Source organism: Phyllostomus discolor, chromosome 4, assembly GCF_004126475.2.
Source record: "Phyllostomus discolor isolate MPI-MPIP mPhyDis1 chromosome 4, mPhyDis1.pri.v3, whole genome shotgun sequence".
Taxonomy (NCBI): domain Eukaryota; kingdom Metazoa; phylum Chordata; class Mammalia; order Chiroptera; family Phyllostomidae; genus Phyllostomus; species Phyllostomus discolor.
In genome coordinates this window covers 175,962,773-175,988,856 of record NC_040906.2, presented here as the reverse complement: position 1 = coordinate 175,988,856, position 26,084 = coordinate 175,962,773, and the positions used below count along the sequence as shown (strand labels likewise).

The following is a 26,084-nucleotide window of genomic DNA, read 5'->3' as shown; positions in this document are numbered from 1 at the left end:
GCAACAGCGTGGATAGAACTGGAGAGCATTATGCCAAGTGAAAGAAGCAATAAGCCAGGCAATCAAAGGCAAATACCATATGATCTCACCTGTAAATGGAACCTAGTCAACAAAACAAACAAATAAGCAAAATAGAACCAGAGACTTGGAAATAAAGAACAAATTGATGGTGACCAGAGAGAAGGGGAGAAGGAGATAATGGGAAAGAAGAGGAAGGGTCAAGCAAAGGAACATGAACAGAGGACTCATTGGCATAGATGATGGGGGATTGACTGTGGGAGTTGGGGGGACAGGGTAGGGGTGAGTGGTGAGGGAAAGGAGGGACAACTGTAACTGAACAATGATAATTAAAAATAAAAAGAAAAAAGAATGGAAATATGGAAGTAAGGTTGATGGAAAATAAAATTTCTAAAAAAATAGAAAAGAAAAAACCCTTCCTACAAAGAAAACCAGATGGTTCTTCACCACTGAATTCTATGAAATTTTTATAGGAGGAAGAGCACCAATCACATACACACACACCCTTTCAGAAAACAGAGGTAGAGGAATCAGTTTCTAACTTATGTTATGCCAGCATAACCCCAACTTGGAAACCAGACAAATGTTTTAAAAAAATAAACTTACTGACTAATATTTCTGATGCATATAGACTTAAAATACTTAACAAACTATCAAATTGTATCTAGCAATATGTAAAAGGACCATCTAATATAATCAAGTGGGGTTTATCCCAAACATACAAAGTTGGGTTAACATTCTAAAATGAAACTCTATTTTGCCCTGGCTGGCGTAGCTCAGTGGATTGAGTGTACTCAAAGCATCGCAGGTTCGATTCCCAGTCAGGGCACATGCCTGGGTTGCAGGCCAGGTCTCCAATGGGGGCCATGTGAGAGACAACCACACATTGATTCTCTCTCTTTCTCCTTCCCTTTCCCCTCTCTAAAAATAAATAAATAAAATCTTTTAAAAAAATCTTAAAAAAAAAATGAAACTCTGTTTCACCATATTGACAGAATGAAGAGAAAACTTATACAATGATTTCAATAGATATGGAAATAGCATTTGAGAAAAAGTAATACCAATTTATAAACACTCATCAGATTTAATCATCAATCTGATAAGTGCTGTCTTTGAAAAACATACATCATCAACATTTAATGGTGAAATATTGAACATAATGTTTGTTTACTCTTAGCACTTTTCAATATTTTATTAGATCTTAGTGCAGTGAGGCAAGAAAAAAATAGAAGGCATACAGATGGGAAAGATGTGTAAAAATATATTTGAAAATAGTTTGATTTTCTCATCCTAAAACAAACAGAAAATTTGCCTTTGAATCACTTTCTGATTACTCCATTAAACACTTTAAAAATACATGACTGATATGATAACTATAACTGATACTTTGTCATTCTTAGAACTTCCAAATTCTGACGTGTTTTTTTTCTCCTAGTTTTACCTACCTTCAAAACCATTTTCCTTCATAGCACTCTATTTCATATGTATAATGTAATTCCCATTACTTTCTGAAAACACTATGTTAGTTCCCTCTTTTTCCAAAATGATAAAGATAGAGCTAATTAACATAGCACCTCTACCTGCTTGCCTGCTGCCTCTGCAGTGCTCTCTCTCACTTCTCCCTGCTTTGCTATGTAGTGTCACCCCCCTAATATCCTCCCACTCAACAGTACAACAGCATCAGGTACTGTTAAAGTACTGTTTGAGATCATCTCATAGGGTATTTGTCCTGTACTACACTGTGAGTCCTTGTGGGCAGAGACCATTGTTTCATTCATATTATTATTCTTAGCATCTGGCACACTTGCTGATAATAAGCTGGCATTAAAATATTTCGAATGACTAAATTAGTGAATGGATGATCATTATCAACCTGAAAGATTTCGAATTCATAAGAAAAAGTTCTTGGCTTTAGGTTTAATTTTATGCTGCAGTCTTAAAATGTATAAAACATTTAACCTTCCACTACTTTTCTTGTCATTACAACACAGAGTCCCATTCTTCAAAACATCAGTGAAACGGAATTATGTTTTATGCTAAAATAAATTTCAGGGTAATTAACATCTTTGGTTATGTTTGTGGGAGCCAGTGATTGCATTGTAAACATTTTCTTGAGTTCTGGGAGTGCTCAGCGCATCACCATTTTGTAGTGTGCCAGTGTCTGTCACAGATGCTCACTGGGAGAGAAACGGATTTCTTTCTGCTAGAAACAAGCTGCTGAAATCTTAAGCTTCTTTAAAATATCGTCTAGGTTGTTTTAGTTCAAATACAGTTACTGAATTTTTTTCACCTAGGGTTCTACATAATTTTAGAGTAGCGTATCAGCAGTTATGATTCTATTATGTGGTCCACATTGTTTTATTTCTTAGGTGGAGGAAGGTCCATAAATACCAAAGGAATTTTCTTGTGTGAATCATATAAAAGTCCTCAATATCATACTGATATATGTGATTTGTAAAGATCATATATTTTTATGGATAGTGTAAGTTGTCAAAAAGGACATTTATTAAGTTTTTTTATAATCTGGTTATAATAGATGGGAAAGATGTTTTAAACAAAATATTTATGAGAGTATCTACATATTACTGGATTAATATTAAGGACACTTATCACATTTATATATTCACATTGTAAAGCACTTAAAGCATATATTTTATGATAAATTAGATTAAAATAAAACTGTTAATGGCATGTGTTTCAATCAGCTTTTCTAGTCAACACCCTGGTGATTAGTGAATTTTTACAGTGTTTCCCTACATGGCTATGTATCTGTAGTTTTGCTATAGTTCATTTTATATATAATTAATAGACATTATTCAAACATCCTTTCTTTCATATCTGTTTTTCTCTCCTCTATAGTGCATATTTTTAGCATAGTGTTATCTTTAAGTAGGCATTAATTGAATGGCTACTATGCTATTAATTTTTTTTATTCTACTTTATGCTAATGTTATTGCTATCCAAATAGATATTCATTTTAAACTATAAGTATGTTATTTTCTTCTTAGAATTGGCTAGAAATTTCATCTTCATTTTATGAAGTATTTATGTGAAAAAGGAAAGCTTTTAAAAATTTTGATGTGAGTTCATTTTTCATCCTATAGCAGCATTTGTTAAAAACCAGTGTCTGTGAATTAGCTACTGTTAAGTAACATTGCTTTTGGTATATTAAGGCAAAGGTTATGAAATGAACTGTACCTTCCAGGTCCTCAAATGTAGCCTATGGAGCAAGGGTGATGCTGTATATAATATCTGAAGATTTTATAGTGATTTTTATTGAGTAATCTTAGCCTGGAAATAAGAAAATATGGATTAGTTTTATGACCAACTTTCTGATTTGTGGCTTTGGCTAGGTTTCTTCAGTTTTCTGGCTCTTAAGCTTTCTCATTTATTAAATGAGAGATTGAATGAACTCTTTAATTTTCTCAATGCTTCGACTCTAGTGAAAATTCTCAATTTGATTCTTAAATTTTCTGAGTCTAGTAAACATTTTTAAAAACAACAAAAAGGATATTTAATAGTTATGCATTAGTTCCATTAATACCCTAAAAACCCTAACATGAATGTATTGGTTTCTAGACGTGGATAGAATTAATTGGAAAGGCTTCTAGCACAAAACTGTTGTGAAAGCTTGGGAAGTGGGATAATGAGCATGTGGGAGGGAGTAGGAGCGTGTTTGTAGGCAAGAGTTTATGTGTCAGTCACTGAAGAAGACCACAGGCAGGTTTGATTGAAGCAGTGACTTCATGCTGAGGATTAATGGGAAATGAGGCTTTTGAGCCTGTGAAGAGCAGAAAGGGTCAACTAGTAAAGTGCCTTGAAAGTCATGCTAAGGAGTTAGTTGTGGTGTTTAGTGATGGGCAGCCATTGTGTGCTTTTGTGCAGGGGATCAGGAGAAGGAAGTGTGCCTGAGAAAAATATTGAGGTTGTCTTTAAGACAAAGTGACAATGGGAGCTTAAAAACTTCATGAATAGATTAACTTGAAAAGATTGTACCAGAAAATGAGCTGCTTTTGATACAAAAAGCCTGAGCTTTTTAAAATTAATTATAATTAATTTAGTTGGATTTCCAGTGAATGTAGTTAAAGGATAAAGATGACTTTGTGACATAAGTGAATAATATATAGAATTTACCATCTTGCTCCAAAGTCCCTAATTCACTGATATTTTCTCATATATCAGATATAACAAATGCAAAGAATGAGAAAGATGGATCTTTTTTCTCAGAACGAAACTTTTCAAGAGATACATGATATTTTAAAGTATTTTCCAACGCTCAACTAATTACAATAGTTATTATGCATTGTCAACATATATACTATTTTTCACGTTAACTATTTTGTACTTATTATATGTATGTATTTCACATTTATGTGGATTAATTAGGCTTATTTAAAAAATTATTCCTTACAGTCAAACTGCTATAAAACTTTACATTAAAGTAAAGTAAGATTCTTCTGTGGATATGGTTAAACAAATGAACTATTTAAATGACTTTTCCTTCTCTCTCTCCTAGTCTTTTCTAGCACTGGTGAACTTCTTATCCTACCCTGCTGTTTATGAGCTGGTAGGCAATCAAGATCTTCCTAATAAGGCAGAATATTCTCTTCGTGAAGTTCCCACATGTATTATTGTAAGTCATTTTCTTTTAATTTTTGTCTTTTATAAATAATAGTTTTGGAACTTTGTAGTAAAAATGCAATTTGACAGAAAAAGAAGGAACACTATTTAATGGCACCTAAAGACTGGTTTACCCATGGAATATCAACTTGTGAATTATTTGTGAATGGAACCTTTGATCCAGGCCTCTTACAGTTGCAATGCCTATCAGAATGAATATAAGGTTAACACTCCCCAACAAGGAAAGGGATTTGGCAAATAAAATATGTGTCTGAATGAATTTTAGATGACTTATTATACTACTAGTCATACCAGTTTTGCTCCTTTATTGGCTAGGATAATTAGGAATAAATTATGTTCAAGTAGTGCAATATATTTTCTCCTTGTATTTTAATGAACTGCATGTTAACTGCCCCTTGAGGGCAGTATATACATATTTATTTCATTTGAGATTTATTTCATAATCAGACTCCCAGACTGGGAGTCTGGGAGTCTCCCAGAGACTTGTTTTAGCTACCCAGAGATATTTAGTTCCTCATCTTTGGGTAAGTTTATGAATTGACATACATAAATATGTATATATGCATTAGTAAATAATTATTTGATTAATACTGAAATTCCATTAATCCTTATTTTTTGTTTTCCTGGCCACTTGTCTAGTGTGTGTGTGTTTTTAAACACAGTTTTGCTGTCTTGAATACTTTTAGTTCTTGTTAACTCTAAACATTTTAATTTTTTAAAACTTTCTCTATTATGGGAAATTTTTGATATTTTACCTGAATAAAATACAAAGATAGGGACTTATATCACTCTACTTTTATTTTATATTCTCCATTCCTTGAAGTGTTCCAATTTTAACTTGTGCTTATTTGTATCATGACACTTCTGGTAGTTTTATAATTAGCCATTCATGTACCTGTCTTTCCTTTAACTTAATTTGCCACCTTGTGGCATTCTGCACAGTTGACCCAACCCTCATTGTCACTGTCTTCTGGGCTTGTGGTACTGCTGGTTTTCTTCAGCTTCTCTGGCCTCTCCCACATGGTCTCCTTTGTGGACTTCTCTTCCCCTCTGTCTTGTGTCCTCCAGGCTGATTTCATCCAATCCCTTGGCTGCAGTGGTGCACTGGCAGCTCTCTGACCTGTACCACTCATTTACTGCCAGATGTATACCCAGATTCCTATAAGATGATGGATATCCGGGAAACTCATGGGCATCTTAGTTTTCTTGTATGCACAATTAAGTATAGTGTTCTCTCTATCCTAAACCAATTCCATTTCCTATGTTTTTATCTCAGCAAATGGTACCATCCTCCTTCTGTAGATGCAATGAATTAACATTCATAGGTTTTTCCTCCCTCTTAACTTCATCTTATTTATTTTTCTATTCCTGTTAAGACCACCTTAGCTCAGACCCCCACTTTTTTGCTAAATTACTTCAGTGGGATTCTAATTGCTATTTTTCTTCATCTTCACCTATAATTTATCCTCAAAGTCATCCTATAAAAATGAAAACCAAATGCAGTCACTCTATTGTTTAGAATCTGCTGACTTCCTTTTGGCTCCATACAAAGTCCATATTCTTTGATGGCATTCAGCTTTTCCTCTTTCTCCTCAAAGGTTCCTTTTTTTCCTCATCTTACCTTCTACTCTCTAACACACACATTTTTTGGATAAGCTTCTTTCTTCTCTGAAGTGTGGAAGGTACATAACCTTGTTCTTTGGTGAGATTGCAGCTCCTCATTATTTAGGGCTTATTCTAGCTTTATTCCTTCTGTGAAGTCTTTTAGCCCTTCCTCTTTGGCCACTACTCTAGTGGGTTCCTCTTAATGTACTCTCATAGAGAGCACCTTGTCCATGAATAAAGCATATGTCACACTATTTTATATGATTTTTGTATTGTCTCTCCTAAGAGACCAGAAAATCCATGAGGAAAGGAACTGTATCTTATTTGTCTGTTGCCCTGAATGCCTAACAAGTGTGGTATTTTTCTCTCTTTTTTTGGTGCTATGAGCATGGTAGGTTCTCAGTAACATCACTGTTTAATTATTTGTTACTGGCTAGGCCTAGACACTTAGTGACTTGGGCCCTAGGTTTTATTCAAAAGGATTTAACTCAGTAACTTTTTATTTTCTTTGGAAGTCCCACGATGGCAAGAACCCTAGGAAGTAACAGTGAAATCTGGTGTGTGTGTGTGTGTCTGTGTGTGTCTGTGTGCGTCTTTGTGTGTGTGTATGTGTCTCTGTGTATGTACACATATTTGTGAATGTGTGTGCTTTCTTTATTTTGTGGGCATTTTCAAACATATTGGGTTGGCCAAAGAGTCCATTTAGTTTTTCTCCTGTAAAATAAAGACACATTTTTCATTTTCACCAATAATTTTATTTATTTGGATATTTTGAGTATGTCAGCTACCTCCCACATGGCATAACTTTGATTGTTCTCAATTAATGTCTCTATTTGATTGCCATCAACTTCAACTGGTCTGTCTGACTCTGGAGCATCATCCAGGGAGAAATCAGCAGCATAAAACTTCACAAACCACTGTTGACACATTCAATCAGTCCCAGCATCTTCTCCACACACTGCACAAATCTTTTTGTGTGATTCAGTTGTGGTTTTATCTATCGGCATAATACACCAAAAATGTTGGGTATTTTCTTCCATCATCAATATTAAAATGTCTATATGCTAAGTGAAATAAGTCAGGCGGTGAAAGACAAATACTGTATGATCTCACCTATAAGTGGAACCTAATCAACAAAACAAACAAGCAAGCAAAAATATAGTCAGAAACATTGAAATAAGAACAAACTGACAGTAAACCAGAGGAGAAGACAGAGGGGGATAATGGGGGGAAGAAGGGGAAGGGTCATCAAGGAACATGTATAAAGGACACATGGACAAAGCCAAAGAGGGGTAGGATTGAGGTTGGGAGGTGGGGGTCGGTGGTGAGATGGAGTGGTTGGGGGAGAATGGAGACAACTGCACTTGAACAATAATAAATAAAATGGCTATACAAAAATTCACCAATTTTAATAAGTTTTAAAAAAATTCATACTGATATGATAGCTGTCACAATACAATCTAACAAAATTGTTTCAAATGAAGTTAAAGACAACTAAGAGGCTACTAGAGCCATCTTATGGAAAAAACCTAACTAACCTTTTGGCCAACACATTATATTAAAAAATAATATAATGAACTCCCATATATCAATTGGTAAACTTCAGCTTTTATCAATATTCTGACCATGTTCTTCCATATATTTCTCTACTATTTTCCAGTTTTTTCTCCTTTATGCCTTCTGTCCTTTTCTCTTTTCTTTTCCCCTCCCCCTCCTCCCTCCCTCCCTCCTTCCCTCCCTCCCTCCTCCCTCCCTCCCTTTCTTTCTTTCTTTCTTTCTTTCTTTCTCTCTTTCTCTCTTTCTCTCTTTCTCTCTTTCTCTCTTTCTTATGGAGATTTATAAAGCATATTTTGGGTATAATGTCAATATATCTGTAAATATTTATCTCTGACTGATAAGGACTTTTTGGGATTTCATTTTGGTTTGACTTACCACCTTGTAAACCTTTATTATATATGAAAGCTTATGTAGCTGTAACCCGTTAATATATTTAATATGTTGTTGATATAGTAGTTTCCTTTGTTGTCTCAAAGATACCCTTTTTTAACAGTTGGTCGGGTCAAAACCCAAACAAGGTCCACATGTTGCATTCAGTCATTACATCTTTTACATCTCTTTTATTCTAAAACAGTTCTTGATCTCTTTTTGTTTTTATGTCATTGATTTATTGAAGGAACTGCGTTACTTGTCCTGGGTTACTGAGTCATTGTTTTATTAGGAGGTATAAATTGGTGATTCTGTCATTCTTGTTCTATTTAACTAGAATTATTTAATAAAGGAAATGCTGAAATGTAATTCTTTTAGAAATGGCAGAATAAGTGCTTAATTTTTCTATTTTTTAATGAATTTTAGAGTAATAAATTGGTGCTTTAGTATCTCCAAAAGAAGATTTATTATTATCATTATGAACTTCAATTTTTACATGAGTATGTTTCAGTCCAATGCAATAATTATTGTTTTGATGCTCATGATATTCCTTCTTTGGCTATTGATCATTTTTAACATGTATTTATCAGTGTTTAATATTTTGGGGTTTTTTTGCTTTCTTATATAAGATATTTCAGATTTATCATATATATTTTTCTGTCTCACATCTGGAATCAGCCATCTTCAAATCCTTGGGGGTTTTGTTTGTTTGTTTGTTTGTTTTTTGGTAGGAAGTGGAATTTAGAAACTATAATCTGGGTACTAGGAAACTAGGAATGTTCATTCTTTAGGAGTATCATTATTACTAGTCCTTTCAGTGAATAGCCAAGGGGAAAAATACAATAGTTTGTTTAAGAGAAAAATTAATCATGAGCCTATATTGGTATTTTTTTTTACTTGTTTTTATTTATTTTTTCTTTCACTGAAAAACTTGGTTCTTAATGAATGAATAAAATTTCTAGTTTTGTATAATGTACATATAATAGTTTCAAAATAAGATTAGTGAATCCATACTGACATTTCTTTTCAGTTCATTTTGTCCTTAAAATATATGCCATTGAGGATTTACTATCAAAACACTGTGTTTTAAAGTCATTTGAAGTAAGTAAGCTTTACTTGGCCTAGTTATGCCACTAATTTAATAATAGGTTTGTTTCAGAATGTTTGAAATTTAGATAGGCTGTTTTCCTTTTTTTGTCTTAATTTTTTCTTTTAAATTATAGAAAAATTTGTGATTTCCATACATAAAAGGTATATTCACAGAATGTTCTTACATATTAATTCCATTTTTTCTTTTTCCATAGGATTTGGCTTTTAGTATAATAGGTACTAGCTACATGTAGATGTTTAACTTTAGATTATTTACAAATGAATAAAGTTAGAAATTTATTTTCTTTAATTTCTATCCACATTTTAAGTTTTTAAGTGCCCATGAATCCATATGTGACTGATGGCTACCATGCTGGACAGCGCTGAGAGAGAACATTCCCATCACTGCAGAAAGTTTTATTTTGTAGTTCTGCTTTATAGCTAACAGTTATTAGTTTTTAATTTATCTTCTGTCCCTTTGGAGAAGAATCTATTTTCTTTTCCCCCAGATTCCTTAAATAAAACATAGTATGATATAAACACCATCCAGCCCTTTGCATTTTTAAAAATTCTATTATCTTTGAGATTACTTTATAGCAGTATATAGAGCTTTTCCTCGTCCTTTTTATAGTACTCAATACTATAGTGCATCCTTCTGCATAGTATTCTATTGTGTGGATGTGCTATGGTTTATTCATCCAGTTGTCTACTGGTGGAAATTTAAATTTTTTTGCTCTTGTAAATTATGCCAAAATTAAAAACCTTGGCTTGTACTATATTCTATTTCCAGTGTTTATACATTTTTCCTATTGCTGCATAACAAATTGCTACCAAATTAATTAGTAAAATTAAAATAACACCCATTTATTAGTTCAAAATTTTGTAGGTTAGAAGACAGCACTGTTTGCCTGCGTTTTCTGCCCAGAGTATTACAAGGCTGAAATCAGTGTGATGGCCAGTGCTTGTCTGGAGGCTTTGGGGAAATACTCACTTCCAAATTCATTCTTGTTGTTTAGTTTCTTGTAGTTGTAGGACTCAAGTACCTGGTTTCCTGCTGGCTGTCACTTGGGCTGCATTCAGGGCTTTGTCCTGTGGCCCCTTCTGTGTCGGGAAGGAAGAACCTCTCTCATATCAGATCCCTGTCATCTTTGTATGTCTCTGACTTCCTCTCCTGTGATCAGCCTGAGAACACTGTTTGCTTTTCAGTGGTTCAGGTGATGAGATCAGGACCATCCTGATAATCTCCTATTTTAAATGCAAATAATGTGGGACTAATTACATCTGCAAAAATCTTTTCACTATCATGGTACTTGTTATAGAGTTTAAGACCTGAGAATCTTGGGGCCATTTTGGAATTCTGCCTACCATATAGTACCTTTGGGCTAGATTTCTAGAAGTGGTATACTGGGTGAAAGGTAGGTTCACATGTAATTTTGGTATATATTGCTAGATTTTTATTCCTGTGGATAAAAATCTAGCAATATATGGGATATCTGCATTCCCATGAATAAGATATTAAGTGCTTCTTTCTGGACAATCTCATTGAGAAGATTATATGTGTTCAGGGATTTAGATATTTGTCTGATAGAAGAGAAGTGTTAATTTGTAATTTTTTTTTTTAGATTTTATTTATTTATTTTTAGAGAGGGAAGGGAAGGAGAAAGGGAGAGAGAGAGAGAAACATCAATGTGCGGTTGCTGGGGATCATGGCCTGCAACCCAGGCATGTACCCTGACTGGGAATCGAACCTGCGACACTGGTTCGCAGCCTGCACTCAATCCACTGAGCTATGCCAACCAGGGCAATTTGTATTTTTCTCATTATGAACCAAATATCTTTTCATATATTTGATGGCCATTGACATTTCTTCCTTTCTTTATGGTCTTTCAGTTTATTTTTGCTGTTTTTCTATTTGCATTATTCACTTTCTTCTCAATTTTAGGGAATTCTTTTTATTGTGGGTACATTTGCTCTTAAGTTTTCATGGTTTTTGAATCAGGTATCCACCAAAATTATAGGCCTTGTGAATAATTCTCACAGGGTTATATTGAAGTATATTAAAGGTGAATGACACAAATATTCTTTCCCTCTAATGTAGCAATTTTCAACCTTTTTCATCTCATGGCACACATGAACTAATTACTAAAATTCTGTGACATAGCAAAAAATACATATTTGCCAATCTGAGAAAAATAGGTATAATTTTAATTTATTCACACTGGATGGCTATTGTTGTGTTGGCTGTTGTCGCTTTATTGATTTAACAATATAAAGGAAAAGAGATCAGTGCTCCTTAGCTGAGGAGTCAGGCATTGCATGTTTTAAAAATTGTTGTGACACACCACTGTCTCTTGTAGTACCTGTTGAAAATTGCTGCTCTAACAGGTACAATTTTGGATTGCTTTTCAGTTATATAAGTGGTGTATCAGGTAGGATTCCTTTGGTTCTTAGAGAATACCAATTTAGTTAGTTTAGGCAAAAGAAGATATGTGTTCACTTTCCTAACCAACTTGTAAGAAAATCAGGGACAAGGGAACTAGAACTTTGAAGGCAGTCAGGTCAATATCTGTCTGTCCCTCCATTGATCCCCATGGCTCCATCCACCTTGCACCCTTTCGTATTCCTGCTGTCCAGCTTGGTTTTGTTGAAAGGCATATACATAGTGTAGCTGTTGTTATGAGTTTGTTTCCTGAAGCCAGACTGGTTCTGGTTCTGCCTGTTATGAGTGGTATGACCTTGGCAACTTAGACCTTATGTTTCTTCTCTGTTAAAAAAGGGCAATAACATTCCTGTCTCAGGGTTGCTGTGACAATTAAATGAATTGAATTAAATGAAACATGAAAGATTAAAGCACTGCCTGGCAGATAAGTGCTATATAATTGTTTGCTATAATTATCATTAGTATGTTCTTCTTCTCCAGATGGCATTCTCTACGGGAGAGGACATGGGACTCCTGTTACTCCATATTGACATCTTCCCCATCTCCCATTGTATTAGTTTCCTAGAGATTCCATAACAAATCACCACAATCCAGGTGGCTTAAAACAACATAAATTTATTATCTATTAACTCAGGATGCCAGAAGTCTGAAGTCAACAAGTTAGTAGGGCCTCATTCCCTCCAAAGGGTTCAGGGGAGAAGCTTTCCTTTCCTCTTCCAGCTTCTGGGTGTTGCTACATAACTCTATTTTCTGCCTCCATTTTCACATGGCCTGCTCCTTCTCTGCCTTAAATGTCTTTGTCTTTTTTTCTTTTTAAAAATTATTTATTTTTTTCCATTATGATTTATTTCCCCTATATCCTCTCCCACATCCACCCACCCCCTTCTCTCCCACAATCACTACACCGTCATGGAGTCCATGAGTTCTTTCTGTCTTTTTTCCTTTTTGCTCATTCCCTCCATGCCCAGCTCCCCCCAATCCCCAGAGCTGCCAGCCTGCTCTCTATGAGTCTGTCTCTATTTTAGCAGTTCAGTTTGTTCGTTGGATTCTACATGAGAGTGAAATCATGTGTTACTTATCTCTCTCTGACTGGCTTATTTCACTTGGCATAATGTTCTCCATATACATCTATGCTATTGCAAATAGTAAATTTTCTTCTTCTTCTTCTTTTTTTTTTTACTGCTGAGTAGTATTCCATTGAGTAAATACGCCATAGCTGTCTTAGTTACTTGTTTGCTAATGGACACTTGGACTGCTTCCAAATTTTGGCTATTGTACATAACACTGGAGTGAACATAGGGGTGTATATGTTCTTTCAAATTAGTGTTTTGAGTTTCTTCAGATAAATTCCCAGAAGTGGAATCACTGTGTCATAAGGCAGTTTCATTTTTAATTTTTTGCAATGGTCTGTAGACATATGAAAAGATGCTCAGTGTCACTAATCATCAGAGAAATGCAAATTAAAACCACAATGAGATATCACCTCACACCTGTCAGAGTGACTACCATCAATAAATCAACAAGCAACAAGTGTTGGTGAGGATGTGGAGAAAAGGGAACCCTCCTGCATTGTTGGTGAGAATGAGGATCGGTGCATCCACTGTGGAAAGAAGTATGGAGTTACCTCTTTGTCTTTCTCTTATAACCTAGGAAGCTCTTATCTCAAGATTCTTAATTTAATTACCTTTGCACAGACCTCTTTTGTAAATATGGCAGTAATCATAGGCTCTGGGAATTAAGACATGGACACATCTTTTTTTCTCTCTCTTTTTTTTTTGCGGGATCATTTTTGGGTGTGGGAACAATGTCACTATGTAACTCACTCTATCACCAGGCAGGAGAGAGGCACTTTCCTCTACTGCTCTGCTGGAAACTGTTTGTATGCCCCTAAAATTCTTATGTTGAAACCTAATTCACAACTATACCTGAACAACAATTAAAAAAAAAGAAAAAGACAAAATCTTTAGGAAAAAAAACACCCAAACCCTAATTCCCAGTGTAATGATACCTGGATTTGGGGAATTTAAGAGGCGATCAGTGCCTTATTAAAGAGACTGCAGAGGGTTCCCTTTCCCTGTCTGTCATGTGAGGATGCATTGAAAACATGACTATGGACCAGAAAGTAGGGCCTCAGCAGACATAGAATCTTGTGACACCTTGATCTTTGACTTCCCAGCCTCCAGAACAGTGAAAAAATAAAATTTCTATTCTTTATAAGCCCCCAGCCTATGATATTTTGTTACAGCAGCCAGAATTGACTAATATACTCCTGGCTTTGGAGGACCTTTCTGGACAGACTGAGTTTTGTTTGTGGATGTTCATGGACTAGCTAGGCATAAGCGACTCCTAGTAGTGCAGGTGCAGGAATATTGGCTTTGTGATTGACCAGTGCCTCACCCTTCACTTGGCCCTTTCTTAAATGAAAGGGGTCAGATAGCACAAACATGGTCAGACACAAGTGTAAGCAGAGTATGCACTTAAATAAATGTGTATTTTATAGGATAGATACACTTTCTCTTCATTTTTCCAGTCTCAGTCTCATTATGGTCTACTATATTATTAAACATATTCTTGAGTTGGGTAATGTTTTTTTAAGAAAGAGAGTTTCAGACTACTTTTTGTGAGTCTCAAGCCTTTCTTGCACAAGGTGGTTGCTGGGAAGCTGTTGATGTAGGAAACAGCCTTCCTGACAGGCATTGCAGTGCTTAGAAACTGAAGTTCTTCATAAGGCAGGCTTCCCAGGAGTTTTGTTTTGTTCCCTAAGTGGTGATCCATCAATGTAATCCTCTTTGGAGAAGAAATTACTTACTGTAACATTTGTTTTCTGAAAATGCATTATCATTGATAGATGACTGTAATCTACTCTTCCATTAGTTTCTTGGTAATACATTCTCTATCTTTTTTATTGTTACCGTATCTAGTACTTAGATTCAGAGTGAGAACTTTAGAGTGACAAGGTAACATCGGCTATCAAATAGTCTGAACTTAATAATCAGATAACTGTTCCAATTTTAGTCACTTATATTAGTACCCTAGGAATGAACAGAAATCTCTAATAATCCTTTTAGAGACTGCTAGGAACTGACAGTCTCCCTCCTCTCAGGTAAGAAAAAGCTAGTGGTACATAATCAATTCCAGATCAATTTGTGAAGATTTACTACGGTAAAAGGTAATAATGGATCATTTCTTAAATATTGTAATAGCATGTAATGAAAATATCTACCTATTTGAACAAACACCTGTTTGAAGGAGAACTACATAGCAAATGAGTTTCTCCACATGTCTACTGCAAAAACTACTTGATAGTGTCCAGGTGCTTGGGCAAAGTCAAGGAGAGTTCTTGACTTTGTCCAAGCCAAATCTGTCAGCCGAGCCAAATCAGGCCTGTCAGAGTGGAAAAATTAGTAAAGGAAGGGAGAAAGCAGTGGGGCAATTAATGAGAATACAAATATGAAGCTGGGAATCTGAACAAGTTTTATTCTGTCATAATATTCGAAACAAAGAGTGCTCAGCTAAGCAGCAGACAACAATGACAGATTATTTTAAGAGCACAATCTTTTTATTCTTGATAGGCAGTTTATTTAATATTTGATGATTGTGAATTCTTCTGCTAATATTATTTACACATTTTTACGAGGTATCTGTAGAATGGTAAATGCATTCTTAAGTTTTGGGTATAAACTTTTACAAGGTAAGTTTATGCACCATTTAGTTTATATTATGTTTTGATCAGTATTTTTAAGTGTGATTTTTGAGATATCCATTATGACCTACTCCTTACAAACTCATTCTCCGGCCTCTACTTATTTGATGGTATGATGTTTGTTCTACCACTCACATAGACCTCAGTAAATATTACATGACTTTATTCCATAATGAAACCTCTCTTCTTTTGCCCTACTGGTCACAGAATTATCTTGGATTTATACTTACTAGCGGGTAGCAATTTTCTTGGTCTGGAAAGTGGGGGTTGTGAGGCACAAGTGTTTGCCTACATTTCTTAGGCCTGAATCTGAAGGTACACACAAAAGCAGGGCATTATAGAAAGAAAGGCTTTATAGAGCGCTCAAAATTGTGTGGTAGGTTGAAGTTGTCAGTGTTTTGGACAGCTGGTGACATGTAGGTCATCAGGTTTCCCTGTTCTTGCATCAGAGGTGCTCATGCCTGGCTACCCACTTCAACAACTTGGGGAGCTTTCAAAAGGATTTTAATGTTATACCCCACTGATGGTGACTTAGTTGTTCCAGGATAGATCCTGGACATACATCCATCTATCTGTCTGTCTATCTATCTATCTATCTATCTATCTATCTATTTATCATCTATCTAGTTTCCTGGGTGTTTTCAGTGTTGAACCAGGGTTGGAAACCACTTATTTATGTGAACAGAGAATACATATTAACAAAATCTCAAATAGTTATTAGGTAAAACTGTTCATACTTCACATTTGTAGATTTCATATTTGTTTTTCAGAGTAATTTACATTTTTAGCAGTTTAATCAGTACTTAACCAGCTACATAAACTGATCACACAGTACCAGAATGGGATATAAATTAGCAGTTTTCTACTGTGACTAAACATTAGATAATTTGTTTCACAAACTTTCACAAATCTTAATGGCCAGGCTATGCCCAAACCAGTTAATTTAGAATCTTTAGGAATGAGATTCAGGCATTAGTAACTTTTTTTAACAGCTCCCTATGTGGTTCAAATGTAAAGCCAAGTTTAAGAACCACGAATCTAAATAAATGTTTATTTGATTTTCTTTAAATGGTTTCAGTTAAGCCCAGTCTCACTCTAAGTCTTTTTTTTTTTTCAGGATATTATTGATAGACTAATAATTTTGAATTCTGAAGCTAAGATTCGTTCTTTATTCAACTATGAGCAATCACACATCTTTGGTCTAAGGTAAGATACTAAATATTACTTGATATATTTTGATATTGCAAAAACATGATAAAAACATCTGTTCCATATACTTTCAAAAAGTATTTAAAATAATCTAATTTTAAAGCATATTTAAAAGTAATTTGCCTTCCTGTAATATTACATACAAAGTAAATTATAGCCATTATATTTTTATATTATGGCCTCTGTCTACATTTGGGTTCTGTGTTATTGCAGTGTCTTCCACTTTTGTTAGATTTACAGAGGCATTTGGCGGACTATATAGTTTACTCAGGAATGAATTGGGGCTTCCTGGTTTTATACTAGGTTAGGTTCCTGCCATAATATAGTCTCAGAAGGGGCCTAGAAATAGCTGATTTATCTTGAAACCCAAATTTTGTTCCTTTATGTTAATCATATTGTATAATTTCAGTTATCCAAGTTTTAAATCTTTCTGGTTGAGTGTATGAGAGCTGTCCAGAAAAAGTCCAGCCACTGTTAATATAACAAGAACAGTTTGTGTGGCATCAGTGTAACCTGGCAGACAGGGAGAGTGGACTGCAGTGCATGTGTGTGAACAATGATGACTTCACCGTACTAGTCAGTGGGGGTGGTAGACACCATGGTGTTAGCGTGTGTACTGTGTGGCTATTGCATTCAAACTGACTATGAGAGGAGAGCAACACATCTGCTTCAAATTTTGCATTAAGCTTGAACATTCCTCTGTGGAAACTATTTGGATGATTCAGAAAGCTTTTGTGGATGATGCAATGAGTACAGTGTAGATAAAAGTGTGGTCCAGCCCTGGCTGGTGTGGCTCAGTGGATTGAGTGCTAACCTGCAAAGCAAAATGTCACTGGTTCAATTCCCTGTCAGGGCACTTGTCTGGGTTGTGGGCCAGGTCCCCTGTGGGGGGTGCACGGGAGGCAACCACACATTGATATTTCCCTCCCTCTCTTCCTCTGCCCCTTCCCCTCTGTCTAAAAATAAATAAATAATATCTTTTAAAAAAGTGTGACATAAATGCTTCAAAGATGGTTGAGAATCTGTTGAAAGTGATCCATGTTCTGGAAGGCCTGCAACAAGGAGAACACCTGAGAATGTTGAATGCGTACAGCCTATAATCAGCGAAGATTGGCAACTGACAGTGAGAGAACTAGAAGTTGATGTGGGGATTCCAACAACTGCTGTGTCCGAGATTTTGACTCAGGATCTTGTCATGAAACATGTCGTGGCAAAATTCATTTCTCAGCTTCTGATACCAGAAAGATCATTGTGGTGTAGTTGCTAATGATTTGATTCAAACTACTACCAATAAACCAGATTTCCTCAAGAAGGTCATAACCATAGATGAATCATGGGTCTGTGGCTATGATTCAGAAACCAGGGCCCAGTCATCCCAATGGAAGTTGCCTGCTTCTCCACATCTGAAGAAGGTGCAGCAAAGTCACAGCAAGATCATGACCATGTTTTGAAAGTGGAAGGGATACTGGGAGAGCTATGTGAGGTCTCAAGGGGCCTACTTTAAAGGGGACTGAGACGTCATTGTCTTGTGTGCAGTAGTTCTTGTATCTTATGTCTTCGTCAATGAAATCTCTACTTCACTCATATGGATGGATACTTTCTGAACAGACCTTGCATATTCTTTAAGATTTTATTTAGCATGTTCAAATGGACAGGGTTGGGGTGAGAAGGAGAAATAGAGGCGTTTGGGCTACAGAGAATCATAAAATTCTTAACTTTTGGTCACATTGAGACATATAACTGCTTTCTTGATCTACACATTACTATCTCTAAAAGCAGCTGAATTAAAGAAATATTCTTAGGTTTAAGATTTTTTTCTTCTTTCTACTAGCAAAATAACTTTTTCAGGCATGAGGGAGAGGGTCATGGAGAATGCTCTGCCAAAGAAATAAAGCAATTACTATTCTAAAATTAGAATTATCTGATACTAATGTATATTATAGATCTTGGACTCAAAATTTTTTTAACCACTCATTAATAGCCGAGCTTCATTTAACCATTCATTAACAGTTCAAAGATGTAAAAATCTGCAGCTGTTACAGTCCATTGGATGATGTGCCCTTTATCTCTAAATGAATTTCACACTAAATTTTAACTTTCTGTGTATAACATCTGATGTATCACATAGCAAAGTGTTGAGGAATATTAGGAAAAATTCATTCAATAGAACCTCCTTTTGCATGGCAATTATGTTTCTGAGTTTTGTCATTATAGAACACAGATTTTGGCCTTTTGTTGTTGACATATTAAATGAATTTCTTCCTGTTTTCTCTATTTTTTGATAGAATAGTGTTTTTCTTTATTATTCTGGCAAAAAAAAATAACAATAGGATTTTAAGTTATGTACAAAGCAGTCCAAGAAGCACAGTGCTCCTGGGAACCGAATACATCAATTTCCATAGTGTGTGCTTTCTCGTAATACCCTAATGGAGTCCATCTATCCTACACTAGAAAACTTGCCATTTCCTTGCTGATACATATAATAGAGTTGTGCGGTATAGTAGTCAGTTAGCAACACAGACTCGGGAGTACACTGCCTGTTGTCCACTAGTTATGTGAGGTGAGGTCTCCGTTACTCATCTGTAAAATGGAGGAAAACTATATTTTTCAGAATTATTGTAAGAATTACATATGAAAAATAAAGCTTAAAACAGTGTTTGTCTTGTAACAAGCACTATAAAAATGTTAGTAATAAATGTAACAGTAGTAGTTCTTTAAATATTGATTTTTATTTATTTTCTCTTTATTGTTTTTGTGTTTTACTAGGAAATACATTTTGTCTTCATTTTTTTCAGTATCCCAGTAGTCTTCTGTATGCTGTCAAATAGTTTGGTGTGTTAGTATTCAAAGAAAATGATAAAATCACTTTCTTGAAGACATTTGTATTTTATGTGCCTTTTAACAAGTTTTTAATTGACAAGAAATTTATTTCATTGTATTGTGAAGATCTTTCTTATAATACTGGGTTGACCAAAAAGTTCATTTGTTTTTTTCTGTAAGATGGCTCTAGTAGCACCTAGTTGTCTTTAACTTCATTCTAAACATTTTTGTTAGATTGTATTATGTCAGCAGTGATGTGTGTGCATTTACCAAAACTTATCAAAATTGGTGAATTTTTGTGTAGCTGTTTTAATATTGAAGATGAAAATATGCACAACACTTTGGCATATTATGCTTTAGTATTTCAAGAAAGGTAAAAATACAACTGAAATACAAAAAAAAAAAAAGATTTGTGCACTGTGTGGAGAAGGTGCTGTGACTGATCAAATGTGTCAAAAGTGGTTTGTGAAGTTTCATGCTGGAGACTTCTAGCTGGATGATGCTCCACGGTCGGGTAGACTGGTTGAAGTTGATAGCAGTCCAATCAAGACATTAATTGAGAGCAATCAGCATCATACCGCATGGGAGATATCTGACATACTCAAAATATCCAAATCAATAAAGTTATTGGTGAAAATTTTTAGCTTCCATCTGCTTTCATTCTGGAAAACCTATAATGAAATGTTAGAGCTTTCTCAAGGGTAATTTGTATAAAGCTTGATTTCTGCCATCTCACCTTAGCCAATGATATAATCAATAAGTTCACAATCTTCTGTTTAAATTATGAATAAACTTGACTTCAGATGTAATCAAACTGATGTCTTAAATGTTAAAAATAAGTTATTGGTGCAAATGAGAAATATACCTTTTATGTTATGGAAAAAAACTAAACAGACTTTTTTAAACCAACCCAATATTTAATTCTGTTGTATTTTTAAGTCATACTTTAAAGTTACTTCATTTTTTTCTAATTTCAGTGTAGCATTGGTCATTGAGGTCCAGTTGAGTGATAATTTAGATCATAGCTTTGTCTTACATAAATCTTGTGTTTCTGTGTGTTTTGGATTGTTACCTGTATCTTTCACTCCCATAGTGTTTTGGTTGTTTCTAATTGTACCTTCATGGTACTGTTCCCTTCAGCAGATCATCTCATTAATGTGTTTAACTTTTACATTCAGCACCCCTGTTCCATTTACTTAATTTTTACCCCTGCTTCAAAAATTTAGCATAAGGGTAAGTTTGATAGAACTTCTTTAGGTTATCCACAGCATTAAGATGAGGCTATATGAGACTTAGTAAAATACAGATTTTCACATTTCAGCACCATCACATTCTATTTAAAATGTTGAATTTTTATTTGCCAAGATCTTATAAATCTTATATGGTAAGTTTGCCCTTTACCACTATTGGTATCAGTGTGCAGACATGCATTCCATGTCCCATGTTAAAATGAAACAGATCAGAACACCTGCAAAAAGAAACTTTCTTTGACCTTACATCTCTCTCCAGCCACTGTCCTATTTCTCTGTCTCTCACTATAGCAAAAGGCAATTTGTACGAACTATGCCCACTTACTCGAGTCTCTCTGCTTCTCAGCCGACATAGATTTGATGTTGACTCTATAGCTCTATCAGAACTGCACACCCTGCTCATTTTAACATTACTTGTAACTTTATAATGATGAATCTAGTAGATTCTTCTCTTTTAATTCTTGTTTTTCTGTAACTATCAGTAGCATTTGATATAGTGGACAATTTCTTTAGTGTGAAAGTTCTCATTTCTTCGCTTCTGTGACACCACACACTTCTGTGACTGCTGTTTCTTGTCCGTTGCATTCTCTAAGCAAGCTTTGAATGTTCAACTACTTAGTATTGGTCCCAGGCCCCTTTTTGTTGTTGCAGTAGTCCCCTCTTACCCACAGTAGCCCCGCAGTGGATGTCTGAAGCTACAGATAGTACTGAAACTCTATGTCTATGCTATGTTTTTTCCTATACACACACACACTTGACTGCTTCTGTTTAGCATATCCACATTGCAAGCATCAATACGCATGCACTTTAGGGCGATTATTAAGGAAAATAAGGGTTACCAGAACATAAGCACTGCAGCATCGCTACAGTTGATTTGACAACCAAGGGGCTACTGAGTGACAAGTGTGTGACTAATATTATACAGCATGGGTACGTTGGATGAAGGAATGATTGATGACGTGGGTGGTTTGGCATGAGACTTTATCACCCTAATTTGAAACTTAAGAATTGTTTATTTCTGCAGTTTTCCATTTAATATTTTCAGATCACAGTTGACTCCAGGTAAATGAAACCTTGGAAAGCAAAACCACAGATGAGGGGGACTACTGTATACTCTCTGCCACTAGTTCATCCACTTACAGATTTACCTTTAAGTATCATCTATATGTCAGTGGATGCCCCAAAATATATATCCCTACTCTAAACTATCATTCTGAACTCGCAAACTCATATGTACAACTCCCTCCTGACATCTCAGTTCATACATTTCTCAGACATCATGAACTTGACACATTGAAACACCTCCCACAAAACACAAACAAAACAAATCACTAAGTGGCTTAACTGTCTATTCAATTGCTTAATACTAAGAGTCATCTTAACTTTTTTCCTTTGTTTTTCAAATAATTTATCTTTGCTATAAAGAAATTAACCAATGCAGGAAACTAATTATAACTAAGTGAAATTCTTAGTAATTCTGAAGCAACATTATTAACTTAAAGGAAAATCATTGTAGGCATCTTTTTATGTATATACAGACAGAATATAAGTGACTTTGTATAAAAATGAAATCATAATTTTAAATTTTTACATCATTTTATATATAATATTTTTTATTGTTTATGCTATTGCGGTTGTTGTCTTACCCCATTTGCTCTCGCAAGTTCCCCCAGTTCCCTCAGGCAACCCCCATATTGTTGTCCATGTCCATGGGTTATGCATGTATGTTCTTCAGCTAATCTCTCCCCCTTCCTTCAGCCAGTCCTCACTTCCCCCCTTCCCTCTTATAGCTGTCATTCTGTCGCATGTGTCTATGCCTCTGATTCTATTTTGCTCCTTAGTTTATTTTGTTTATTATATTCCACATGTAAGTAAGATCACGTGGTATTTGTGTAATTTTAAATGCTAACTGAAATGTATTTGAAAGGAAGAAACCCAAGTGACACAGAAGAAATTGTTGAATCTCAAATAAGTGTTTTTTTTTATTCCAGAAATAATTTCCCTAGAGATTTCCCTAAGTTTAAGAAAATATTATGCAAAACATTTCAAATGGCTTGAGCATTATAGTTCATTTTTAGACAGTAATGATTGACTCTCTAGTATGATAGATGGGGTCATTGGACTGCCACCTTTCCTGTCTGTACCTGTGTTAGAAGGATGCTCTGCCTTTTCCCGACCTGCTTCATGAGGCAGAGATCCTATCCTTTTCTCTGGAAAAACTATCCTGGAGGGAGTTTAGGCTAATCTGGGTCACTTGGTGTAATGACATACTATATGCAGTACCTACTATATATGACTGCAGATGAAGATTTATAATTTTTTGGTTTACTTTTATGTACTTTATTTACTCAGCAATATTTATTGAGCACTATTATGCTTTGTGCTAGATGTGGAGGATGTTATGACAAGTAAGATGTGGTGCTCATTCTCTTTAACCTCATTACCTAGTTAGGAATCAGATATTAGGGAAATGAAAAATATGTGAAGTAATTAATGCAGAAAAGAAATACATCCTTATGAATTTCCTCACCCTTCCCATTTAAAATAATTGTCTGTTTTGGAATCCTTTATGTGGCCTTCAAGGAGCTGCATAATATATCTCCACCTTCCCTGTGCACATTATTTTCTTCCTTTCCACAGCCTGAACGGTGTTCTGAGTTATTATGGCCTCTGTACTTGTTTTTTATGACTTGAATATTGCCTTCACTTTTGTCTCCTTACACAAATTTGGCTCATCCTTGAAGGCCAACATTGCTTTATGAATTACTTCCTTTGTGACTTATGATCGCAACTCTCATCTTGTCTTTACTGCATGGCCACTGCCTTCATGGTCCTTCCCATAGATTTAATATTTATTTCTCCCTGAGACCAAAACTTAAATATCTGGAAGGAGTATTATTTTTCTTAACTTTTGTGTCCACCACCTTGCCAAGTACTTTTTGGCTATTGGTAAACATTTATTTGCTAAATTTGTTGATTGAATAAGACAGTTTCTTGAAAATATTTTTAAAAAGAAAGCTGTGCATTTATTGAAAAATTTGCATGTAAATTATACTTTGAAGACATTATCTTTTAAGGTTACCAAATCAGGCACAATGGTTTTTTTAGTCTCTATAATTCCTTAGTTTTAATTGAGGTATAGTTGACTTATTATATTAGTTTCAGGTGTACAATATAATGATTTGGTATTTGTGTGTATTGGGGAATAATCACCATAGTAAGTCTCGTTAACATTCATCACCATACATAGTTAACAATATTTTAAAAATTGTGATGAGAATTTACTGTTTTGGCAAATTTCAAATGTGCACTATAGGGTTTTTTAACAATGTTCCCCATGCTGTATAACATCTCGATGACTTACTTTTCCTATAACTAGAAATTTGCACCTTCTGATTCCCCTTACCCATTTCGTTCAGCCCCACCCATCTGTTTTCTGTGTCTATGAGGTCTTTTTACTTTTAAATTTAGACTCCATGTAAAGTGAGATAATATGGTATTTGTCGTTCTCTGTATGGCTTTCATCCATGTTGTTGCAGCTGGCCAGGTTTCATTTGATATTGCTGAATAATATACCATTGTATATATTTAATTTCTTTATTTCTTCATAGATGGATACTCTGGCTGCTTCTCTGTCTTGGCTATTGTAAATAACATTGCAGTGAAAATGGTGGGGGGTGCATCTACCCTTTTGAATTAATGTTTTCATTTTCTTGGGATAAATACCCCCAAAAGTGAAATTGCTACATCATATGGTAGTTCTGTTCTAACTTTTCGAGGAAGCTCCATATAGTTTTCTGTAGTGGCTGCACTGGTTTAGTTTACATGCTCACCAGCAGTGTACAAGGGTTTCCTTTTCTCCACATCCTCAACAGCACTTGTCACTTCTTGTCTCTTTGATAATGGTCATTTTCACAGCTGTGATGGGACATCTTATTGTGGTTTTGATTTGTATTTCCCCAGTGTTTAGGGACATTGAACATCTTTTCATGTACACATTGCTCATCTGTATGTCTCTCTGGGAAAAATATCTGTATAGATGCTCTGCCCATTTTTTAATCAAGTTGTTTGTGTTTTTACTATTGAGTTATATGAGTTCATATATTTGGATATTAACCTCTTATAAGATATGATTTGGAAATATTTTTAACCATTCAATAGGTTGCCCATTCATTTTGTTGATGACTTCCCTGCAGGACAGAAGCTTTTTAGATTTATATAGTCCCATTTGTTTATTTTTGCTTTTTTGCCTTTGGTTTTAGTTTTGATCCCTGCCCAAGGATTAGCAGTTTAAAATTTTCTTAACTATGTTTAGGTTGGGGGAATGTAATGCTCTGCCCTATAATATTTTATCTCCATATAAAAACTGTGTATCACTTGGAGAAATATTACATTGAATATTAATAGTTTTCTTAATATCAGACTTCAAATTAAATTTGTTACAGACTAGAATTATTTACTAACAGCATAAATCTTATTAAGTAATTTTTAATTAAATGTACACATTAAAATTTAATATTATTAAAGAAATATTAAATGTAGTTATCCCAAAATATATTTCTAATACATTTGAAACCCTGATATTATCTACTTACTGTTAATTTTCTTCAAAGCAAAACTCAAGAATATTAACTTACAGAACTGCTTTTAAAATTTATCACTTGCAATTTCAGTTATTTTACATTTATCTACAGCAGTAGACTTTATACATAGTATGATGAACAATCTTATGCATAACTATCTTCTTTGTGAAAAATCTGACTTATAAGATGACTTTAAGAGGGAAAGTAAAAAATATTTTTATCTGTTTAGAAACATTCTGGTTATTTTAACATAGACAAACATTAATATTCTATCACAATAAATTATCAAATTACTATTCCCAGTGACCCAGATGCTGACTAATCTTAAATATGACTAACATTAGTAATGAGAAATAATTTTAAAATGATCTCTTGTAACCTTTTTTAATATCACAAATTAGAATATAATCTAACTGCAAAACCATCTACATCTTGGGTTTCGTATGCACACAAACATGCAGATCTATATGTACACATATCCAATATCTAATTTTACTATATTAATTTAATTTCAAGAAAGTAATCAAATGATCTACTACTAACTGAAGATATCAGTAACTGATTTAAAATCCTTATTTAGTCAACAAATTGCTGGAACATAATAAAAATACTCAACATCCTACCTTTTAAAGATACCCACAATTAGCCTCTTGATGTCCATATCTTTTAACCTTTACCTGAAATATTTTTTTGAAGAAGAGTTTTATTGTTTTAAAAATAGTCTTTTTACTTAATTATTTAAAATGATCCTTTATTGCTCTGTATCACAGGGGGCGAGCACAAGGCCCACAGGCCGAATC

The 26,084-nt window shown here is 34.6% G+C and overlaps 1 protein-coding gene across 1 annotated transcript in view; it reads left to right on the top strand.

Annotated features, from left to right (window-relative positions):
* TBC1D32 (TBC1 domain family member 32) overlaps positions 1-26,084 on the top strand; it is a 178,045-nt gene that overhangs the window by 69,189 nt on the left and 82,772 nt on the right. Inside the window, exons 22-23 of the mRNA XM_028509899.2 lie at positions 4,535-4,651; positions 16,540-16,628. Of these exons, the coding sequence (XP_028365700.1) occupies positions 4,535-4,651; positions 16,540-16,628 (206 nt within the window). The remainder of the gene's footprint in view (positions 1-4,534; positions 4,652-16,539; positions 16,629-26,084) is intronic.